This window comes from Littorina saxatilis, linkage group LG8 (genome assembly GCF_037325665.1).
Source record: "Littorina saxatilis isolate snail1 linkage group LG8, US_GU_Lsax_2.0, whole genome shotgun sequence".
Taxonomy (NCBI): Eukaryota; Metazoa; Mollusca; class Gastropoda; order Littorinimorpha; family Littorinidae; genus Littorina; species Littorina saxatilis.
In genome coordinates, this window is record NC_090252.1 from 19,758,455 (window position 1) to 19,781,862 (window position 23,408).

A 23,408-nucleotide genomic window follows, 5' to 3' on the forward strand; every position below is an offset into this window, starting at 1 on the left:
GCAGCAGCAGCAGGTCCAAAGTTGAACTCTCTAAGAGCTGTACCAAGTCGTTTACTCACATGGTTCGCACACTCTTCCTTGTCAATGTGAATATCCTCACCATAGGGCTTGATGTCGTTGAGCTATGTAAAAGTCTTGGAGTCACCGTCCGACAGTAGTGTTGTGTAGCGAAGCTTGTTGGTGTTCACCGATCGACGCCATATGACACGGGCTGCTTCCACCTCCATCATCCTAATCAGCCTGCAAACAAGAACAAAATAAGAAATGTAATTTGCAAACAGAGTATTTTTTAAGTGTGTGTGTGTGTGTGCGCGCATGTGTTATTCACAGTCATTGTCCAGCTAATACTTCAATTATAATTAATGCGGAAAAAAATGAAATAAACATGGAATTACCAAATTACTGAATATTACATTTCTAGCAGCAGGTATAGGTGCACTGAACATTGTTAGATTGTAAACGTTAAGCATAATGCATTAATTGATACCATTTGAACGTTTTTAAATACACTTGTATTGTGCCACACATACATGTACTATTTGCCATCCCCTGACCACTATTCTAGCTCCCTCAGTTCTGGGAAGCCCGTTGATTCTGAAGACTTGTGAATCTCTCTTGATGCTGTAGATACAGCTCTCTCTCTCTCTCTCTCTCTCTCTCTCTCTCTCTCTCTCTCTCTCTCTCTCTCTCTCTCTCTCTGTCTGTCTGTCTGTCTATCTATCTGTGTGTGTTTTCTTATTATTTTCATCACACACATGCACTCCCCCATGCCCTGAACTATTCAAGATACAAATTGGATTTTTACGCATGTGTTACAACTTTCATTATTATTATCATAAATTGATGATCTGTCTTTATGACGCTTTTTTTTTTAATCCATCATCCATGCCTTTGGTTTTGGTTTTCAGTTTCACTGGAATGCATGGAAAATAATATCCACTCATCACTATTACATTTACTTGTAATTTGCTATATATTATTTGAGTAAGTTGCTTAAATTTGAAATAAACTCTATTCAAATATGTCTGTGCAAACAGATATAATTTACCTTTATAGTTCACCTCACACTTGTCTAAGTGGTCCACGAGCCAGGCCGCATACTCCTCTGGCTTTTCCTGAAACAGCTTCTGCCCCGTAGACTCCACACCTGGCAGTAGGTACACATGACATGGGCATCAACACAGAGTCCAGTAAGTAAGTCCACAACACACCCAACTCCAATGTGCGAAGAGTGTCCACGAGTAAGCCAGGTGCCATCATAGCTCACAATAATGTTCAGGGTGTCGTCGACACCAAGAGTAGTGCCACAGTATCTTGCATGAACTTCTCGAACATATGCAACAGTGTCACTGAACACATGCTTCCGGAATTTCTCCAGTTGTGTGAATACTTGGCTGGCATGAGTATGACTATGAAAGGTCTTGTGGTGAAGTCCAGCTAAATCCATGTTTTCACAGAAATTTCTGAATGTGGTGGCTCCCAGTCCACAAGCAAGTGAGGAATACACTGCCTGTCTGTTCATGTCGAACACTTTTGTCTTGGCCTTAAATTTTGTCGCAAGATACTGTTCATACACGCTCTTCGCACGAAGAACAGTTCACCTGGGCAAATACTGCCAAGCCACTTGTTGGTCTGGAGTCTGTGCAAAGAGACAAGCACTTGTTACACTGTGGACAGCACAGACTTGCAACCATACTGTCTACTTCGGCAAAGTCTACAACACCCCTCTGGGTTTTTACCAGGGTTTCAGTAGCAGCAGATGACTTTGTGTCAACTCCACCGGACACAAACCTCTCATACGATTCTTTTTTGAACTCACTTCTTGTCTTCGTGCCGAGAATGTTTTCATCGACTCAAGGAATCGACGCGGAAAATGTAGCACTAGCAGACGACCCCAAAACCGGCACTAATTCTGCCACGTCAGCCAGCACAGAAGCTGATTGCGCTGATTTCTTCGCCTTCCATTGATTCTTCACTTGATCTGTCCTCTTTTTCGTAGATTTTGGGGCTCCTCTGGTTGTTGATGGCTTGGTGCGAACCATTTTTGCACAGGAGCGTGTACTTTCACTGCTTGTAAACAAGCGCCATTGTTGTACCACGTGACCCCGGTTGAACGAATCAAGATCACATCATACGTCATACTCTCCGTATAAGGAAGTTGGCGTAGATTGACCTACATTGAAAATGTTCCGTTAGAGCCGAAGTAGTCCGGAAAATAACGAAACAACGGTCACATGCAAACAGGGGAGGCTATGTAGCAAGCAACGTCATGCAGTGTTCGCCCTGTCGTCTGCTCAAATTTGCTGATCAAGGTGTTGAAAATCGGCAATAATAAGGCAAGTTCAAGACAAATGAACGCAATCAGGCGAGGGTTGGTGTATTGAATTTATTTTTATTGCACACAAAAAACATGTATATGCAACATCAACGGCAGAAATTGAAAGAAAAATGACCACAGTTTTCCAAACAGTCAAAATGTCTAAATGCCCAAATCTGCCCAAAAGCTCAAAAATCACCCCCGCACATCCCCTTAAAAACACGCTCAGAAAGTTAAAATGAAGAGAGGTACAGAAAAGCGTGCTATCCTTCTCAGCGCAACTACTAAACCGCTCGTCTTGTCAATTTCACTGCCTTTGCCATGAGCATGAGCGGTGTACTGACGATGCTACGAGTATACGGTCTTGCTGAAAAATTGCATTGCGTTCAGTTTCATTCTGTGAGTTCGACAGCTACTTGACTAAATGTTGCATTTTCGCCTTACGCGACTTGTTTTTTTTTACCAATGCATACTGATATTATCTAGTGTTGTCCCCATGCAGCATAAGTAAAACGTTGGCTTAAATATGTTAAATTCAAACGTGCTGGCTTGTTCCACGTTGTAGAAAGAAAAACAGTGCTGGTCAGAAGACCTGCTACATTACACAACTAATGGTCGGTCGACCGATAAGGGGAATGACCATTGCGTCGAATGCAACATAATATGCGTCTATGACCGAAGCCTGGGTACAACACTGATATACTACCTTGATGATGTCTGTTTAGATGAACAGTTTGAATTAGCTTCATTTACACGGAAAATGCAAATGCGTTCAATAATGAGGAATACAACTACATCTACACATACATTTGATTGTGTTGTTTTGGAATGTATACATTATTTAGAATAACCTTTACAAGTCATATTCTAAATATTGTGTTGACATTAACGTAGCCTGCATATTAAGTAATTATGTGTGTGTGTGTGTGTGTGTGTGTGTGTGTGTGTGTGTGTGTGTGTGTGTGTGTGTGTGTGTGTGTGTGTGTGTGTGTGTGCGTGTGTATGTGTGCGTGTGTGTCTGTTTGTATGTGCGTGCGTGCGTGTGTGCGTGCGTGCGTGCGTTTGTGTGTGTGTGTGTGTGTGCGTTCGTGTTTGTGTGTGTGTGTGCGTGTGTGTGTGTGTGTGTGTGTGTGTGTTTGAGTGTGTGTGAGTGTGTGTGTGTGTGTGTGTGTGTGTGTGTGTGTGTGTGTGCGCGCGTCTGTGCGTGTGTGTGTGTGTGTGTGTGTGAGTGTGTGTGTGTGTGTGTGTGTGTGTGTGTGTGTGTGTGTTGGTGTGGTGCAGGTGCTAGCGCAGACAAAGACGGAGAACGAGTGGCCTACAGGATAAGGTTTCTCGTGGCACCGGACAAAAGAGGACTTGATGGTCAACGAGGATTTGTTTTGACATGGTTCAAAATTAATTCCTATTCCGGTCAAACAACCCGTAAGTGTTTCCCTCTGTCTACCTCTGTTTGTGGAAAACAAATGTGTCCCCACAAAGTGAAGCAACTACCTGAGACATCGATGATTCTGTGGCTGTGGTTGTTGGGTGTTGGACGCAAAAAAACCACCCTTCTGTTTACTGACGTTTTGCAGCTCAAGATTTCAATTTTTTGCAGTCAGGGAATTTTAACCGCTATATATATTTACACTGTGAATACTGTTCCAGCTGACCTATTTTCTTCTTTGTCTCGGAACAAGTCTGACCTGGCTTTCGTTTTCGCCGGCATGGTGAGCATGTCGACTGTGAGGACAATTTAGTTTAATGTGAATTTAATTTCTCTTGTCATTTTTCCTTAACATTTTTATTATCAACCACAGGTGGATATTGACAAGAAGACATAAGTATTTCTAGATAAGGTATAAGTGCATTTAAGAAAAACAAACTTCTTGGTTATGTTTCAGCGATTCGCCGTCTGATTACGGCAAACCCAACCCAGAAGAAAAAATCGTTTTCTGTCATTCCGCAAAAGCAGAGCAAAAAAGCCAATATCGTCATCATACCTCAAGCTGATGGAAACTTAAATGTAAGATGTGTGTGTCGTCCATAGAAATATGTGACCTGTATTATTGATCCCCCTAACCCATCCCCGCCCACACCCATTTTTTTTTTTGAAATGAATGTCCGTGCATACGTATGATTTAAGTAATACCTCTTTGGGCGAGGGCTGGTTGAATACAGCTCGTTTGTAATGCTTATGCGACAACCCTCGTAAAATAACATTTGATTTGACTTGGTTTGATGTGATCTCTCTATCTCTCTCTCTCTCTCTCTCTCTCTCTCTCTCTCTCTCTCTCTCTCTCTCTCTCTCTCTCTCTCTCTCTCTCTATCTATCTCTATCTCTCTATCTCTCCATCAGGAATGAATGTATCAGGTCAAGGCCGGGACTAGAATCTAAACAATGACCAAAGCCAATCCTCTTGAATAAAGTCGCCCTAGAAAGTCAATAGGTGACTCTAAACTTGAGGGCAACATTCATATATATATATACTGCTGATATATATATATATATATATATATATATATATATATATATATATATATAGTATACTTACAGGGGGTATAAGTCCCCCATCGGGAGCCCGAACCCCCCCCCTTTTTATAACATTTTGAGGATACGTCTCCCGGAGATCGGGGGACCTAAGGTAAATACGAATTTGAAAGCGGGAGAAGGGAGGTAATCATTGCGTTACTATAAGCAAGACATCATAAAGTGTACTGTCTCCCTTTACTAGGATTAAAAATATCTGCCGTTTGAGATTTAATGTAAATTGAAGTTTGTAGTCAATATGTACATTATGTAAAAAAGGGAATTTATGGATCCCACACCTTTTTATTCCAAATCTCAAAAACAATTGAGTCATATTTTAAAAAAAATCAGGGTTAAGCTTTTTAACCTACAATCTAAAGAACTAATCCAAAACAAATCTGTTTGAGTCCTCATTCGGTGCAAGATTAAAAATTTCGAAGATATATACGGCTTGATTTTGCTCTTACCCTGCAACCGGGAAAATGGCGTCCAACTCATTCAGACATGCGGTAAGTCATTTTTGCTTTCTTTGATTTGTTCTTTATCTAACTTATTTATCAAGTATTATTTCTTTCTTGTACTACTATTTGACTTGTTGTCAATTGTGTGCTTTGCTGGGAAGAATGGTAATAACATTACATAGGGTTACAAAGATTTACTTGAAGTTACAGCAAGTACTGAGTAGCGAACTTGCATGCGCACGTGTTTCCAGAAATCGGGAACTCGACTCGAAACTTTTGAACATATTAAACCATTTTTCTGACACTAGTGCATATATTTTGTTGACAAATAGTATCATTTAGTAATTCTACATCGAAACTTGTGCTTGGTATTTCGGATAACAGACTCGTCTGAGGTGTCAGCTTTTGAGTGGAGAAATTGAAACTAGCTCAGCTACGAGATCGCGAGCGCGAGCTCTTTCGTCGTTTCGAACTTTTCTTTTGCACTTTGTGGCTGGTTTTTCTGTGACATCATGTATGGACTTCGAGATTTTAATATATATATTTATTAACAACAACAGAACGTTAAACAGCTTGTTAATTGTTACTTGTTAAATTTAAGGAAACGAAGAAGAAATACAAACGTAAATAAAACTTATATATTTATAAATTATAGTTATACTGTACTGTGAGTGTGACTGTCAGAAGCGAAACTGAAATCAACATCGGGTCGTGTCCGAACACCCACGTGTGCACACATGCGCACGAAAAAGATCCCACGTTCACAGCGAAAGTCTCAGGGCTTGGAAGACACGCATGCATCATCTCTCGTCACTGATTATCATGATCGTATTTCGATACTTTGACGAGACAAACCCAATGCTGTTGCGTCGAAGAAGACAGCCACAACGGGCTTGTTCGAGTCAAAGTATCACACCATAATTATCTTCAGCGTATTACCAATACCTGTCCCAATATAAGAGTTAAGACAGTTCTGGATACCAAATGTAGCTCTAGGCAATTAGAGCGACTCTGTGAGTATGCTGGTCCCCGCTTTTGTTCTGATTGACTATGAGTCTGATTTGGTGATTGACGCTGCTGAGTGAAAGAGCAATGGCTTGCATTACCGTCCTGTTCGTAGTCACCACTTTACTGGGTCATAGTCTACTAGTAGTTTCAGAGGCCACTCGCCTGGATAGTGTCAATAGCTTGCACCTTACTGGTTTTGCGAGGAAAATGGTCTTCCGAAGCACCAACACACGACTTAGCCTTGTGACCAATGCACTTGCCAGCTGCAGCTATGCTAGAACTAGACGATGTAGTATTTTTTTTAATCTTTTTGAAAGGAAAAGATCTGTGGAAGTGAAACTGTATCTGTTCATCCTGTTACTTTTGAACTCCTATGCACCAGAACCAGGCCCCGCTTTTGTCCTCGTCAGGTGACCCTTCTGATACGCACTAACCGTCACCGTGTGGGGACTGTGATGTCACAGTTACGTACTTGGGATGATAAGGGCGTATAATGTGAGACATGTGGCCACTGGTTCCACGCTAGGTATCCCCGATGACAGGTATGAAGAATTAGGTGACTCAAATATCCAATGGCACTGTGGTCTGTGTGGAAATCCTAACACTAACTGTAACAGCATCATAATTTTCAAACTGCATGTTAACGACTGGCCAACTTATTCAATATATGTATTTATCTTTCTGCCCGGATCACTCATCAACCAGAGCTAGCCAACAAAATAAATGGATGGGCCCAAGGGATTTTGTTTAAGGTTTACTGAAAATGGAACTTATTTAAGCGTTTTGTATTTGTGCAGATGGGGGAAAAAAATGACACGGGCAATGTGTACTTTCCACACTACACTTACGGACATCGCATGGTCATGGCGTCCCTTTTCAGAAGACCTGAGCATGAGCCTACAGGTATCTAATTCTAAACATGAACGCCTTTTGCAATTGCTACCAGGTATAATTAACCTAACACGATAAAACCACAATGTGAGTCGTGACATGATTAGATATAATTAGACATGCATACCCCCAAAATCAAAAGTTGCTAGGACACAAAATATTTACCCAGTCGATTCGAGACATTTACTGATTTAGTGATTTACAGCCTTAAAATGTCATTTTCTAAACATGTTTTGCTTTCTCGGTTTCATTCTGTGTTTGAGTCTGCAGTTTGACAATATATAGGGGGGGATAAAAGAGATATTTTCTGTCATCAGTTAGACTGTTTCAGTGTCAACCAGTGTCAAGTGCTTTGTGTGGTTACTCCTATTGCAACTGTGACTCATTAATGTAAATTGGTTGATTTATTAGTGATTTTACACAGAGAGCTTGCATACAAAGTTTCGTACCCATGCAGTTAAAGGGGACCTTCAGTCAAAATTGTTGCCTAGTTCTTCTGCTTATCGGAATCCTCACCTTTCTAAATGTCTGTTACCAAATTTTTGCTGCACATACTGACATAGATACCGACTTTCGTTGGAGCGAATACAATGGCTTGAAAATCACATAAATTATGTTGAGAGGCTCACAAGTGGCTTCCGTGACATGGTATACCACACCACAGAGAGACGTGCGATGTCAATTTTAGCTGTCGTGTGAGTGCACCTGCACTTCAGTTGACGCCATTGGCGCTTGCTATAACAATATGATAATCAAATAATCACTGTTAATGGTAAAATGTATGTTCTTTGGTAAATAAATTGTATTTTAGGGTCGCCCAGAATTTTGCCAAAACATCATTTTTCAGATACATACCTTTGTTATGGCTCATTTTATTCAGACATTATTCATCTTTTATGTGCTGCAATTGTATTTTGCATAAACAAATCATTGTTTGAGATAATAGCCTTTTAGTTGGGTGGGTGTGGTGCTGACAACACCCACAATGGCGACCCAAAACAGTAAAAAAATAACATTCAGTCACTCTCCTTCTGTACCTAATAACAAGGATTACTCCCTTGAAAACCTGAAACAATGGGCACCTCCCTATCTGCCATTCAAAATGGCCGACTGTTTACACGCGACATGCTGTGTTCATTTTACTTTCAAGATACATTGTGTGCAGCTGTGTTGAGTGTATTTTAGGGTATTGCAGTTTGTTTTGGTAAAGACTATGCCCGGGGATAAAAAGTATGGGCCTTCAAAGCCCAAGAAACGCAAATTTTGTGGAAATAAGCACACGAAGAAGCAGACGAATCAAAACAGCGAAAGTATAGCATCGAGTGACGAAACTGTAAGTGCTGAAAGTTCAAGTTTTGGTACAACTACAAGTGAATCAGCAGATTGTACCACTCGATCGGAACAAAAACTAGAGAACCCTGCCTTGTACAAACTGATCTTTGATTGTAGTAGTGAGGAGTCTGGTAATGAGGAAGAAGATAAATCAGACAGTGAGTGTGAAGAGAGTGAGGAAACTGATGATGCAAATTTGACTGTGGAATCTCCAGCAGGGAACAGAATAGTTGACATAAAAATTCTAGGTGACAACATTTCAGCAAATTTAGTGTGTATAGCTTTTGCTTTCATGCTGTGCAACTGTATAAAGTAGAAAGGGTCTAGCAAGCACCTTTGCTTTCCATTGTGTCAATCAACACTGTGATAGGCAGCAAACTTTCTCTTCTTCCCCCCAGGTTCCTGTTGGCAATTCTGTTGTCAACACCGTAAATCGAAGAGCGGCGTTTGCTATGAGATGTGTAGGAGCTGACGTATCTGAACTAGAAACATTCCAGTTACACCGCACACTGACCGTTTGGTATCTAGCTGAGTTTGTTCGAAGATAAGAGAGTACAAGCTGCTTCGGAATTTTTCTTGTTACTCGGGGTTTCTCCAACCACCCCCCCCCCCCCCCCCTTTCTGTGTTTTATTCTCACACAGTGTGTGTGCCATTCGTTCGTTCTCTCTCTCTCTCTCTCTCTCTCTCTCTCTCTCTCTCTCTCTCTCTCTCTCTCTCTCTCTCTCTCTCTCTCTCTCTCTTCCCCCCCCACCCCCCCCCCCCCATTTGCATGCATGTGCCTTGTGTTCTATCCAAGTTTGTGTGCTATTGTGTTCGTCACTACTTTATATAAAACTCGAACACATTTCGTGTCGAAAAACTACTGCTTTCTGGCATAATTTTTGATTTTTCTTTCTGAAGTGACGAGCTCATTCTCCCCAAACATACTGAACGAGGCGGAGCTTGGCTCCTTTTATACCAGGAGTCGCCTCTTTAAAACATGAAACCTGGCGTTTTTCAGTGCAGTGGATTTTGGTGCAGTTAAGTAGAGTTATACGGAGGTGTAGCTAGAAAATTTGATGGTCGGACAAATCGTCCTGATCAACAAAACTTTTTCCGGTCATTTGACCGTTTCCATATATTTTAAGGACATTTAATCTTACAAAAACTCTCTCTCTTTCTCTCTCTTATCAAATGAGAAAGCACACAAACACAGCTAACCTTCAATCAGCTTCTGACTAGTAATGAACTGACAATAAAAATAAGAACAAACCAATATGGTGACACTACATAATTGTTTTGGAGAAAACAAAATGTTAATTGAAGATTGTCCTACTTCCTGGGACTGTAGGTTGAGCTGTTGCATTGATAACTGAGGCAGACTAAGACAGACTGATGCTGTGTTCCGACTGAAGAACCTCTTTCGCTTGTTTTTTGGGTTGATTCTTCTCCCAAACCCGATACCGATGGTTGAGATTCTGACGCCAACAGATCGGTGGCCTCGTATTGCTCACTTCCCTGTTCATCTACCAAAACCCTACCCCTACTCCCAAAACATTCCAGAGTTCTTTGATGTTTCTTTTTTTAATCAGGGATTCAATGGAGGCCATGTTTACATAATCTCAATTGGACCATGAGGACGAATACGAGCGATCGTTTTCTATATATATGTTAGCTTGTAAGTTTATTTGCCATCTTGTTTAATAAACGGTTTTAGGTCTGACCGATTTTATAGCAAACTGAGCGGTCATGGACCGGCTTATCATGTAAATGGACGGACATTTGACTGGATTACAATTTTTCGGACAATTAGGAAAAATTCCGGTCTAGGACCGATATCTGACACCAAACCACACCCCTGGTTATAGCTTCTTCTTCTTCTTCAGCGTTCCTAGATCAGGCCTCAGATTTTCAGTCTAATATGGGTTATGAAATTTGTGGTCAGCAATTTGGCGCACCATAAGGACAGAACAGAGGGATGTTCAGAAATATCAGGGATGGGAATTGACCCGCAAATCACCCTTAAGCGCGCCCCCCCCCCCCCCCCCCAAAAAAAAAAGTTGTATGTTTCTGGTCACCCGACCCTACCTATTTTCCCTGCCGACTCGACTTTGTTTGCATTTAAAACAAAACAAGAAAAAAATGGTTTTTCGAAGGAAAAAAATCCTGTTTTTTGACAAAATAAGTTAAAAAGATATTTAAAAAAAAAAGATTCCCGACCTACCTACCCTATATTTTTTAGTCACGTTACCAGAAACATACACTTTGGGGGGGGGGGGATCATAAAGGTGAATTTCCGCCTTTTTCACTTTTTCCAATTCCCATCCTAAATAATGTGTAAAATTTTCTTCTTTCCTTTTGCTCTACCAGGACAAACAGTCGAATGTGAACAAGACGGTAGTGATGCTGATGCTGAATCACCTTGTGAAGAAGACGAGGGTCCGCAGCCACCGATACAAACAAAGAAAGGCGAGTGATGTCATCTCGGCATATTGTTTGGAAACCAAGTGGATACCTGGTGTTTTTCAGTCGATTTTGCTGCACACCTTCTTTGCTATTTGACTTTGATCTGAAATATGATGTAGAATCACTGCTAGTCTCAGCCCATGAATCCACATGTTCTGTACATAGTTTTAACGATCAACATATATGGCCAAGAGTCTGATTTGGCGTCAAACCAAGTGGACAGGGGTCCTGTTTTGCCCACATCAGAGCTTCCTGTAGGATTCAAAACAAAGTCATGATGACCCCCTGTCCAAAAATCTGGAAGTCATTTTGGAATTTTAGGGAGTCACATTTTATCTAGGATTTTTCTCAAAGTTTAACGTGTGTAAACTAGCGACTGAAGGCAGGGAAAACTTGGCTTGCAAAGTTAGTTATTTCGCTACACAGTAGTAGTGAACGTCACGCGATTTTGCTAGCGTTGTATACTTGTGACTTTGCATTCGGAAACGCACCTCAGTGGTGACGTTCGGAAATAGTGTCTGCTGTGCACGGAAGCTTCTTCACAGGGGTCAAAACCTGCGCAGTTGACGCAGTGAGTGAAAATCTCGGCGTGATTTCAGTGCGTCAATTACGCAGAATCATGCGTTATCGGCAGTTGTAAAAAAACAAAAGTGGGTAAAGTACCGTATGTCTTGTGCACTTGTGTGTTAATTTGTATGATACTTGGGAATTGTTGCTATGCTGTTGGATGCAGGGGTGCTAGTTGTCTGATTCAAAACGGATTTCTGATTTGGGATGTTTGCTTAAAAATAATTTCCGATTTGATCAGGTCCGATTCAGGAATTAACTCTAAAGATTTTGATTTCTCATTACCGAGAAAGTATAGCTGGCGATGTCGTCTGCTAGACATCCCACGAAAGACGCGGCAAGCGTTACTCCACTCCACTGCCACTGAAATGTGGCGCTTTCAACAGCGTCATCACCCTGGGGCCACGAATCGGATCATAGATTGCACCCCCACCCACCCCGCTCATCAATTTTTTTTGGCGTCAATTTCCTATAGCTTTCTTGTGTGTTTTCATGCTTGACTATTTAGTCTTCCGATTTAGGTGCGCAAAAAAAATAATATCTTGTGGATTTCAGATTTGGAAGGTCTTAGTCACCAGCACCCCTGTGGATGAAATGCTGCTGCTAAAACAATTTGTTGATTTTTTTTCTCAGGATTTCCTACTGAGTGTGAATCTATCGAGTCTGACCAATCAAACCATTCAGCATCTGAGAGCAGTGTGAGTGTAGAAACTAAAATATATATGTCGTGCCCATATCACATTACCTGCTATTCAGACTTGGTCGTGTGACACGTTTTCTTCCACACGAGATTACGTTGATTGTCTAACGAAGCCGTCAGGCTGAGTTAGACATCAGCTAATCGAGTGTGGAAGAAAACTCTGTCACACGACCAAGTCGGAATAGCATTTATGTCACAGCTTCAACAGAGGAGAGAACAAACACGTTTTGCGTACTCAAGCTTGACAAACCTAAACACAGGAGCAGCCATTGTGGAGAGATCTACTTTTTGACGGAAGTGAACGAACAACTATGAATGACGTCTCGGTATATGTGAACGACGTCACAGTCATCGTCACAGTCTGTATCTTTTGAAGCATCGCATTCTTCGTGACGTCTTTCTGTGTCTGCATCCGCGAAATGTTGTTCTTTTCGGGGTCTTTGTCATCTATGTTCAGAACTCTGTCCTTCCAGTTTCAGACTAACAGGCCTCCTGAGCGAGCCACTTTCCAAGGGCAGCTAAATTCGCGTATGGAAACAGTACAGTATTCTCAGCGTTGAAGAATTTGTAAAGAGAAGAAACGATAACAGCAGGAGAAATAAAAGTTGTGTGTGCATTTTGGGGCTTTTGGGGGGACGATTTCGAGTTTGAATCCGTTCTTGCACATGCTCCAAAGCATGTAACAATCTTGCACACGTTTGCTTTAGTAGTGGCAGAGAAGGAAAGCGTGTGACATACTTGCCTATTACGCGTAATGGGATATGGTGTGATATGGGCACTACATAAACACTGATAAGATAATGCAATGGTCAATCCAAACGTTGGTTTTACTCAAAGCATCGCTTATTTGTGCATAGAATAAAATAGACAATACCCGCGCTGTGAGGGGAATGTGAAAATGGGTGCATCTGTGTGCGTGGAATCGTATGGGGTTGATTGTTTTGTTTTGATTTTTTCATTGGAATACGGAGAGGAGATCAATGGGGATTTGAAATCCGAACCTGAATATGTAGTTTTGTAACTGTTATATCCCCGAAATCAATAATATACAACTGTTGATTAAAGGGCCAGTCCAGAGCAATTTTTGCCATGTTTATTTTTAGCCGATCTGAATCCCAACCTTCCTTCCTAACTATATTCCACCCAAGTTTTAATCTCCAGGAAGCTAGCATTCCACCACTACTGCACTAGAAAGAAAACCCAGTATTCACGCCCATATGTACTAAATACGCCACTTCTTGGCCAAACAGCACATGTTCATAACTTGTGTAGTTCACAGAATGATCGTATAGTAACAGCGAACCCCCTACTGGCACTGAAACTGCATTGGTGAGCACTCTGTATGCTATGCAGTCGGGGAGACCATCACATATTTAGAAACTGGCGTTCTACCCCCAACTGTAGACCAAACAGCTTGTGCACAACCACACTATCAGCCCAAGAAAAATGCACACTTCTAAGTAAATAACTAAGCCTGTATTTCAAATTTTAGGCAATGGGTAGCTATCGTACAGATAATGAAAACGGTGTCATTCATACCCTCCGCGACAATCACAGCTCAACGCACACCACGTTGCATCGACCGGCCCATCAGTATTCTATAATAGCGACTGGCCCAGCACTGAGAGAGAGGCTCTCTCTGTATACCAAACCAATCCCCAAAGCTAACGCCTGCCTTGCCTGTGGTCGAGCCGACGGTCAGGCGAATTTCGATTTAAAAGTTTAAAGGTCACTTCCGACGTACACGATCGGAAGATTGTTGGATCGTATAGCGCTTATAAATACTTTTGAGACATAACAAAAATGGTCGCAGACATTTTCCAACGTGAGGATTCCAATAAGCCAATAAAAAGATGTACCTTTAGGTATAGATTTATCTGGCAGGATAAATATTGGTTTAGACATAAATGTTTATCATATTTTTCGTGCTAGCAATTATGGCATCATATTAGGATAATGCATATGTAATACCCACAGGGTAAGTATTGAAAGAAACCAAAATTATAATACATTTGTGGGATTTTCATGCCGGTTTGTATTTAAATTGTTTGACAGGATGCCTCATACCGACCAGACACGGAAAACTCTGACGCAGACTCTGTATCTACGGTGTACTCAATTTTGCCACTTGTACAACCACTCCCTACAAAAGGAAAGGTGTCCTCTTCAAATGAAGGTATTTTTTTCAAAGACAAATAACATTGCCAGGTTTCACATGCATGGCAGGGCCAGACTACCGGGGGGGGGGGGGGGGGTTATGGGGGTTGCGCAACTCCCCCCCCCCCCCCCCAGCCTAATCATGTACCTCACTTATTTAAAACATTTTTTATTATTGTTTATTTTATGCCGTTTCATGCAAGGAGCGACCATTTTCCTATCTCAGAATATGACCTACCCATCAGCTTCAGGGGGCTTTGCCCCCTCACCCCCACAAGGGGCTCTGCCCCTTGACCCTGCCAAGGGGATGTTCCCCCTAGACCACCACTGGCAACCCCCCCTCCCCTCCCCCCCCTCCTCTTAGCCTAGTCCGGCCCTGCATGATACAGTATGACTTTTTGTGTATAAATAATCTGTTTGTACTGTGCCTGTGTTGAGCGGAAAATTGTTGCCCTGCTTTAGCTCATGTCAACAATTGGACTGACCAGAATTGATTTTGGATTACTGAATAGAAGTGATATCCGATCGGATATCCGACTGTGATATATTTCTTGTAGTACCAGTTCCAGGACCGAATACCAAGTGCATAAATAGCGTAATTTGCGTAAGTGACGGCTCGTGATTGCTATCAATTTTCTCAAAGATGGGGCTAGGCTATCCTATGTTATCCCACGGCAGTGGGGCGGGGATGTAGCTCAGTCGGTAGCGCGCTGGATTTGTATCCAGTTGGCCGCTGTCAGCGTGAGTTCGTCCCCACGTTCGGCGAGAGATTTATTTCTCAGAGTCAACTTTGTGTGCAGACTCTCCTCGGTGTCCGAACACCCCCGTGTGTACACGCAAGCACAAGACCATGTGCGCACGAAAAAGATCCTGTAATCCATGTCAGAGTTCGGTGGGTTATAGAAACACGAAAATACCCAGCATGCTTCCTCCGAAAGCGGCGTATGGCTGCCTAAATGGCGGGGTAAAAACGGTCATACACGTAAATAAAAAGCCGTGGGAGTTTCAGCCCAAGAACGAACAAACAAACATCCCACGGCAGTTTACTGATAGCTCAAACTGTCTGTATGTGTTTCTTATTTTCATTATTGACTTTTTAATTTTAAATGTTAGGGAATAAATGGAGAAAATCTATGCAGCAGGTGGTGGTATATTGCCCGCACACTCGGACAATGCTTGTTTTCTTCTTCTTCTAGTCAGTCAGATAGCCAGACAATCAGTTGCTCATTTATATGCACCCATCTTGAAAAGAAAACCATAACGGTTTTTAAAAAAGAATAACACACACTATGCATGAATAAATACCAACAGCCTTCAAAGTTCAACCGACAGCCTTATTCTGTGACAAAGTCAGCATAATTATGTTCATTGTTGCGGCAAATTGTCGTCTTGGCGACATTTTGCTGCTCTACATAGTACATGCCTGGCTGGGTTTGAGTCCACTGGTTAGCCAGGTGTCAGAATAATGTGACTGGGTGAGATGAAGCCTGTGCTGCGACATCTGTCTTGTGTGTGGCGCACATTAAATGTCAAAGCAGCACTGCCCTGAGATAACCAAAGGGTGGACTGCGCGGTGAGCAAACAAAGTTAAGTTAAGGGTTTGAGTCCATTCGAAAGTAGGGTGGATGATGTTTCAGTCTATCCAGGGTCGACTTATGTAAGACTCTTCATGCCTATTCTCGACGTGTGCATCATATATATGCATGTGAAAAAGATCCTGCTTCACGGTACGATTAGACTGTGGTCAAAGCAGATACCCAGCATGCACATACATATTGGCATAATCTTTCGAAGGGACTCGGATCCCTTCTATATCTTTTTTTTACATCAATGTTGTGTTCTGTTCAACAGCCGGTGGGAAAGGAGCAACTTCTACTTGAACAGTCAGTGGGAAAGGAGCAACTTCTACTCCAACAGTCGATGGGAAAGGAGCAACTTCTACTTTAACAGTCGGTGAAAAAGGACCAACTTATACCTCAACAGTCGGTGGGAAAGGATCGAGCAACTTCTACTTCAACAGTCGGTGAAAAAGGAGCAACTTCAACAGTCGGTGAAAAAGGAGCAACTTCTACTTCAACAGCCGGTGAAAAAGGAGCAACTTCTACTTCAACAGTCAGTGAAAAAGGAGCAACTTCTACTTCAACAGTCAGTGAAAAAGGAGCAACTTCTACTTCAAAGTCAACTTCTTCAGGGAAATCTGTGTTTACTGTGGAGATTTTGACAGCCATCTGAGAAGACATTTACTACGTAAACATTCTGATGAAGAAGCAGTTGCTCCCATGGGGTCGCCTTCACGCGGCGGGAGTGTTTCCACTAAGCTACCCCACCCCTTTACTTCTCTTCTTTTGTCTTATTTCTGCCTTACCAGTCCTTTCATCTATATTTCCTTCCAAGAAAACTCTCCCTACTATTCCCTGCAGATTTCCGATTCCTTTCTTGTTGTCTTATTTCTACCTGACTGGATCCATCACCTTTATTTCACTTACCAAAAGTCTTCTTTTCCACATCCTTATTTCTCTGCACCCCGCATGTCGTATGAGGCGACTAACGGATTCTGTTTCTCCTTTAACCCTTGTTAAGTGGTTCTTGTATAGAATATAGTCAATGTTTGTAAAGATTTTAGTCAAGCAGTATGTAAGAAATGTTTAGTCCTTTGTACTGGAAACTTGCATTCTCCCAGTAAGGTCATATATTGTACTACGTTGCAAGCCCCTGGAGCAATTTTTTGATTAGTGCTTTTGTGAACAAGAAACACTTAACAAGTGGCTCTATCCCATCTCCCCCCTTTCCCCTATCCCATCTCCCCCTTTCCCTCGTCGCGATATAACCTTCGTGGTTGAAAACGACGTTAAACACCAAATAAAGAAAGAAAGTCAGACTGGTGCTCAGGACTCTAGTCAGACTGGTGCTCAGCCCTCTTCTGCTCAGGACTCTAGTCAGACTGTTGCTCAGGACTCTAGTCAGACTGGTGCTCAGCCCTCTTCTGCTCAGGACTCTAGTCAGACTAGTGCTCAGCCCTCTTCTGCTCAGGGTTCATTGAAAAAGAAAAGAGACTATGTTGTTTGGACATTTGCTGACACTGAATCAGTTTCCTCTTATTTTCAAGTCTTTTTTTACTGCTAAAGGGACAGGCACAAAGGGTAAATTGCCAGGTAAAGATTGTGTACTGAACTTTTTACAATTGCACACTATTTTTTCTGGAAGACATTTCTCCAAAGACAAATTGGTGAAGTTGGTTAAAACCAAAGTGTTCAATGAGCAAACAACACTCAGAAAAACCAGGGCTCAATGTTTGAAACCTTTTGAAGAATTTTCATTGGGCATATATCCAGAAGCTCGCATTCATTTCATGGATAAGTGAATGGGACAAACGTCCGGACCAATGCTCAAGTTTGTGAGGATATGATATTATGAGTATATAGTCACAAATGTGTACAAGTTTGTGTATAATTATATGTGTACCGTATTTGACGGATTACAAGACGCACCGTTTTATAAGCCGCACCCCCGACTTTTAACAAAAAAATTGTGACGAGCCACGTATAGGCCACGTCACTATATTAGCCGCCGTCGAAAAAAAAATAATCAGATCGTGTCAATCAATCAAAACAACCAGGCAAACGAAAATTACAGTATTTGGCAAAATCGGCTCGGAGAATAAACAAGTGAAACAAAGAAGAAAAGTGAAAAGGTTTGAAGAAAAACATCACATACACACAATTTGTAACCAACACGCACATGTAGTCCCGCCCGGAATAAGCTTTTTTGGGATGATTTACAACTTTTGCGCACATTTCGAGCGGACGAAAACACAACATGGTGGCTCTCGCTCCTCCAACTATCGCAAGACACAAAAAAACGAAATCTCGCGCACGCGCGAGATCCTGATACATCCAATGTTTCTCTGTACGGTATCTTGTCACGACGACTTGTTGACAAACGAAGATTCGCGAAAGAAAGAGAAAAGGGCCGAGTCTTGAGTAGAGAGCTAATAAAGTACCGGTAATCGCTAATCGAGCGAAATGAAAATCCGCGGCGACTTCCATTAGGTGAATGCTATTCAAGTTTAGGTAACGTTTTAGCCGCATCTTTTTATAAGCCGCAATGCGATTTTTTTTGAAAAAAAGTCGCGTCTTGTAGTCCGTCAAATACGGTATATATGTACAGTCGCAAGAATGTACAAGTTTGTAAGGATATGACTATTACAGTATAGGTGTGTATGGGCACAAGTATTACATACAAGTTTGTAAGGATATATTACCGTAAAATCCCTAGCATAAGCCCACTATCTAGCAAACGCCCACCCCCCACTTTGGGCCAAAAGTTGTGCACAGGGGTAACTACCTAGCAAACGCCCACCCTGCTTTTTTCAAAGAGACTATAGGCTCACTTTCACTAGGATTTGTGCAGCCTGTTCTAAAAGTCATCTTTTTCCCCTTCTTTACCTTTTCGTGTTTCTTTCCTTTTTTCTTATTCTTTGTCCCCTCTCCTCACTCCCACCCATCGTTCATGTTTTTTCGAGTTTCTCCTCTTTTTTTCCCTAAGTTTGTGGGTTTTTCTTTCTCAGAAAGATTGGGCCTTTTGAAGACAAAATCCAAGTTCAGTTAACGTTTCATTTCCAAAGACGATCGTGTAATTTCTTCCCTGTACAGAAAGAAAGGGCTTCATTGGTGTTGACATTTCGACATTTCATCAAGTTTCTTTTTCCCGGAATTGTGTTGTTATTGTTTGTCCTTGCAAAGGTCTGGTGATTTTCTTTTTACTTTATAAATTTATATGAATGACTATGCTTGGGTTGTTTTCAGAAGAGCCAGTCCTTTTCTCTCTCTCTCTCTCTCTCTCTCTCTCTCTCTCTCTCTCTCTCTCTCTCTCTCTCTCTCTCTCTCTCTCTCTCTCTCTCTCTCTCTCTCTCTCTCTCTCTCGGTTGGCCTTCTTTGCCTCAAAGTAATTTTTCTTTCTTTTTTCCTTCACTTCTACTCACACGACCTAACTTACATGCTTTCGGGGTTTGTATTCACTCAATTACACGATTGAGCACAAAACTTACTTTGTGCAAAGGGGTCTATCCCTAGCAAACGCCCACCCCCCAATTTTGCCCTAAATCTGTGCACAGGGGGGGTGGGCCTATTCTAGGGATTTTACGGTATGTGTGTGTGTGTTAGACTGTGAAGGAGACATCACATTTTTCAGTGCGTGTGATATTCAGTTGTCCGTAGGCTTTGGTCGCAAGCACAACAGTCTGACTGCTACTGAATTTTCCTGGCTGGTTACCCCTAGTGTGTGTTGTTTACGGTATATGCAGTTCACGTCTCAGCTACTCAAAGTGAACATTGGTTTAAGTAATGGTTAAAATTACGCACACAGAGCCATTCTATGTTAAATCAAGTTATCAAATATCAACGAATCAAATCAGAGAGAGGTTGAGAGACTAAGTCAAAGAAAGGGACTGTGACTGTGAGACAGTAATTAGTCAAGGGACAGAGTAAAGCGAGGGACCGGACGGTTCTCATGCTCGCAGACATTCACGAACAAGGATACAGAACATTTGCGATTGTATGCCTTTTAATTCTATGAATATTTTCTGCAATTGCACATACCTGTCAAGTACTTTTGGCCTCTGACCATAGTAAATGGCATAAGAAACCATAGTTGGGGATCAAAAACCATAGTTAATGCGTGGATCAGGATGTGGTTAAACACACAAATTCAACTTCTCACGCATACACACTAAACCAATCAGATTGTTTTTCGCAAACTAAAAGTAAAACACATAAATTCCTTTCTGCACAAACTGCTCTTTATTTACCACTACATGTAATACATTTACACTGCACTCTTGTTCGTTCATTTTTGTTGTCACTTGTCACTTGTGTTCTTAGTTGTATTCATCTGTGCAAATGCTCCCATGGGGTCGCCTTCACGCGGCGGGAGTGTTTTTACCAAGCTACCCCACCCCTTTACTTCTCTTTTTTTGTCTTATTTCTGCCTTACCAGTCCTTTCACCTATATTTCCTTCCAAGAACACACTATTCCCTGCAGTTTTCCAATTCTTTTCTTGTTGTCTTATTTCTACCTGACTGGACCCATCACCTTTATTTCACTTACCAAAAGTCTTCTTTTCCACATCCTTATTTCTCTGCACCCCGCATGTCGTAAGAGGCGACTAACGGATTCTGTTCCTCCTTTTACCCTTGTTAAGTGGTTCTTGTATAGAATATAGTCAATGTTTGTAAAGATTTTAGTCAAGCAGTATGTAAGAAATGTTTAGTCTTTTGTACTGGAAACTTGCATTCTCCCAGTGAGGTCATATATTGTACTACGTTGCAAGCCCCTGGAGCAATTTTTTGATTAGTGCTTTTGTGAACAAGAAACACTTAACAAGTGGCTCTATCCCATCTCCCCCCTTTCCCCTATCCCATCTCCCCCCTTTCCCCTGTCGCGATATAACCTTCGTGGTTGAAAACGACGTTTAAAACACCAAATAAAGAAAGAAAGAAAGAAATCTGTGTAAATCTTTGCTTTGTCAATCATGCTGCCAGTCACCTTAAAATCATGGCAGCATGCATCAGAGTTAATTTTGACCTGCAAGAAGGCAGTCAGTGTGTCAGCTCCCAGACTGTGATCCAGCACTTAAAGGTGTTGCAGGGTTTCACTGCCAAATGGAAATTTATTCAACATTTTCCTCACACAGGCCACGTAGAACTGGCGCACATCATGCCAGAACTTCTGTTGTGTTGCTGGTGCAAGCTCCTCCTCAGAAATGAATGAACGGCAGTCCATGCCAGCAAAAAAAATTTAAAATAAATAAATAAAATTTTTTTAAAAAAAATAAATAAAAAAAAAAGGCTGAAAATGCGTATGGTTTGAGGTATACGACGTAGGACCCAAAAAACACCGAAAAACCGTAAGAATTACGCAGAATGCGTAGGACTTGACAGGTATGAATAGCATGCTTTTTTATGAATGTCAAAAACTACTATTTAGTATCTTGTTTAGATTTCCTCACAGTATTGATTTTATATATGTCGTCTTTTATACGCCATATGTGACCCTCCACCACGGAATGAGTCGCATGTCACCTTTGCATGATTTTCATATTTGTACATTGTCCTAAAGAGTTTTTTTACGCTTTATCCAGTGGTGAAAACCGTTTTAGAAAAGAGCGAAAACTGTTTGAGTTATAAGCCTGTGGCTAAGGTGACCCTCACACTGTTACCAGACACTCCCCGGACTTATATTAAGCCTAGCGCAGAACCGCGCGAGGTGACATGCGACTCATTTCGTGGTGGAGGGTCACATATGTCTTAATATTGCTTGCTTTTGTGTATATATGTATTTCTGTGCAAAATCGTTTGGGTTATTAACTTATTGTTTCTCAATTTTTCTTCACTTCGTTTATCTCCCGCAGTGGGGCACTGCGGTTATGAAATTAAAGGCCCCTTCTGTTTTTGGAACCGCAGGAGCTTTCTAGTTTGCTGTTAGGTAGATTTTTGGTTCCTCTTTCCTGTCATGCTCTCTTTTTCTTCATGAATTCTTTTCTTTTTTCTGCCTTCTTGCTCATTCACCTGTATTTTTTCCAAAAATCTCTTCTCTTGCCGCTTGTCTCGCGATTCATGTATAGTTTAATCTGTTAGTGTTCTGATGTAAGTCCAGCAGTAGATAGGTTAAGCCTATTTTAACATACTGGAAACTGGTAATCTTCCAGTAGGTATTAATTTAGTTTTACTAAAGCCTGCTGGGACACAAGTAATGGGTTAGTGCATTTGTAAACAGGAATCGCTTGACAAGTGGCCCCCTTCATCCCCCCCTTCCTCGTCCTGATATGGCTCTGCGTAGTCGGCTGGACGTTAAGCAACAAATAAACAAACAAACAAACAAAACAAATGTAATCGGTCAGTGTTAGTCTGTCCGGCCGGCCGGCCGGCCGTAGACACCACCTTAACGTTGGACTTTTCTCGGAAACTATCAAAGCGATCGGGCTCATATTTTGTTTAGTCGTGACCTCCAATGACCTCTACACTTTAACGATGGTTTCGTTGACCTTTGACCTTTTTCAAGGTCACAGGTCAGCGTCAAAGGAAAAATTAGACATTTTATATCTTTGACAAAGTTCATCGGATGTGATTGAAACTTTGTAGGATTATTCTTTACATCAAAGTATTTACATCTGTAGCCTTTTACGAACGTTATCAGAAAAACAAGGGAGATAACTAGCCTTTTCTGTTCGGCAACACACAACTTAACGTTGGGCTTTTCTCGGAAACTATAAAAGTGACCGGGCTCAAATTTTTTGTGAACGTGACTCATTGTGTTGTGAATAGCAATTTCTTCCTGTCCATCTGATGCCTCATATAATATTCAGAACTGCGAAAGTGACTCGATCGAGCGTTTGCTCTTCTTGTAGTTATTGTTAATTTCTTTAAGCTACAGTTACAATTGTTTGAGTTCTTTAAATGAACATTCTAAAGTTTCCTTGAGTGTCAATAAAATGATAAATATTTGTACAACTTTGTTGCATGTTTCTGACTGTGAACATAGATTGTGTTGCATGTTTCTGACTGTGAACATAGATTGTGTTGCATGTTTCTGACTGCGAACATAGATTGTGTTGCATGTTAGTTTTGTTACTGTAAATTTATTAATGCTTGACCAGCACGGTTAGCCTAGTGGTAAGGCGTCCGCCCCGTGATCGGGAAGTCGTGGGTTCAAACCCCGGCCGGGTCATACCTAAGACTTTAAAATTGGCAATCTAGTGGCTGCTCCGCCTGGCGTCTGGCATTATGGGGTTAGTGCTAGGACTGGTTGGTCCGGTGTCAGAATAATGTGACTGGGTGAGACATGAAGCCTGTGCTGCGACTTCTGTCTTGTGTGTGGCGCACGTTATATGTCAAAGCAGCACCGCCCTGATATGGCCCTTCGTGGTCGGCTGGGCGTTAAGCAAACAAACAAACAATTAATGCTTGCATTTGAAATTCCAGTGACATTAACAGTGCTACCACACAAATGACAGAAAAATAAAA

At 41.6% G+C, this 23,408-nt stretch overlaps 2 protein-coding genes across 3 annotated transcripts in view; both read left to right on the top strand.

The window, feature by feature from the left end:
* Positions 1 to 4,346, top strand: part of LOC138974543 (uncharacterized) — a 10,721-nt gene extending 6,375 nt beyond the window's left edge. Inside the window, exons 5-6 of the mRNA XM_070347258.1 lie at positions 3,599 to 3,739; positions 4,201 to 4,346. Coding sequence (XP_070203359.1) covers positions 3,599 to 3,739; positions 4,201 to 4,346 — 287 coding nt within the window. The remainder of the gene's footprint in view (positions 1 to 3,598; positions 3,740 to 4,200) is intronic.
* A 2,249-nt stretch (positions 4,347 to 6,595) lies between these two features.
* Positions 6,596 to 22,895, top strand: LOC138973002 (uncharacterized). 2 transcript variants are annotated; one of them, XR_011457849.1, is made up of 4 exons: positions 6,596 to 7,198; positions 10,869 to 10,967; positions 14,287 to 14,407; positions 16,240 to 22,895. XR_011457849.1 is itself a non-coding variant. In XM_070345659.1 (4 exons), exons 1-4 carry the CDS (start codon positions 8,400 to 8,402, stop codon positions 16,266 to 16,268), a joined length of 369 nt encoding a protein of 122 aa, XP_070201760.1. In that variant the 5' UTR covers positions 8,180 to 8,399; the 3' UTR covers positions 16,269 to 22,895. The 2 variants fall into 2 exon arrangements, 1 of the variants encoding a protein (XP_070201760.1); XM_070345659.1 differs by lacking the exon at positions 6,596 to 7,198 and adding an exon at positions 8,180 to 8,519.
* The last annotated feature ends 513 nt before the right edge of the window (positions 22,896 to 23,408 follow it).

Excerpts from the sequence above, each read along its gene's own strand:
- LOC138973002 (XM_070345659.1), top strand. The coding sequence starts at position 8,400 with ATGCCCGGGGATAAAAAGTATGGGCCTTCAAAGCCCAAGAAACGCAAA. Across the intron at positions 8,520-10,868 it reads TAGCATCGAGTGACGAAACT|GACAAACAGTCGAATGTGAA; the intron begins GTAAGTGCTGAA and ends TTGCTCTACCAG. Across the intron at positions 14,408-16,239 it reads GGTGTCCTCTTCAAATGAAG|CCGGTGGGAAAGGAGCAACT; the intron begins GTATTTTTTTCA and ends TCTGTTCAACAG.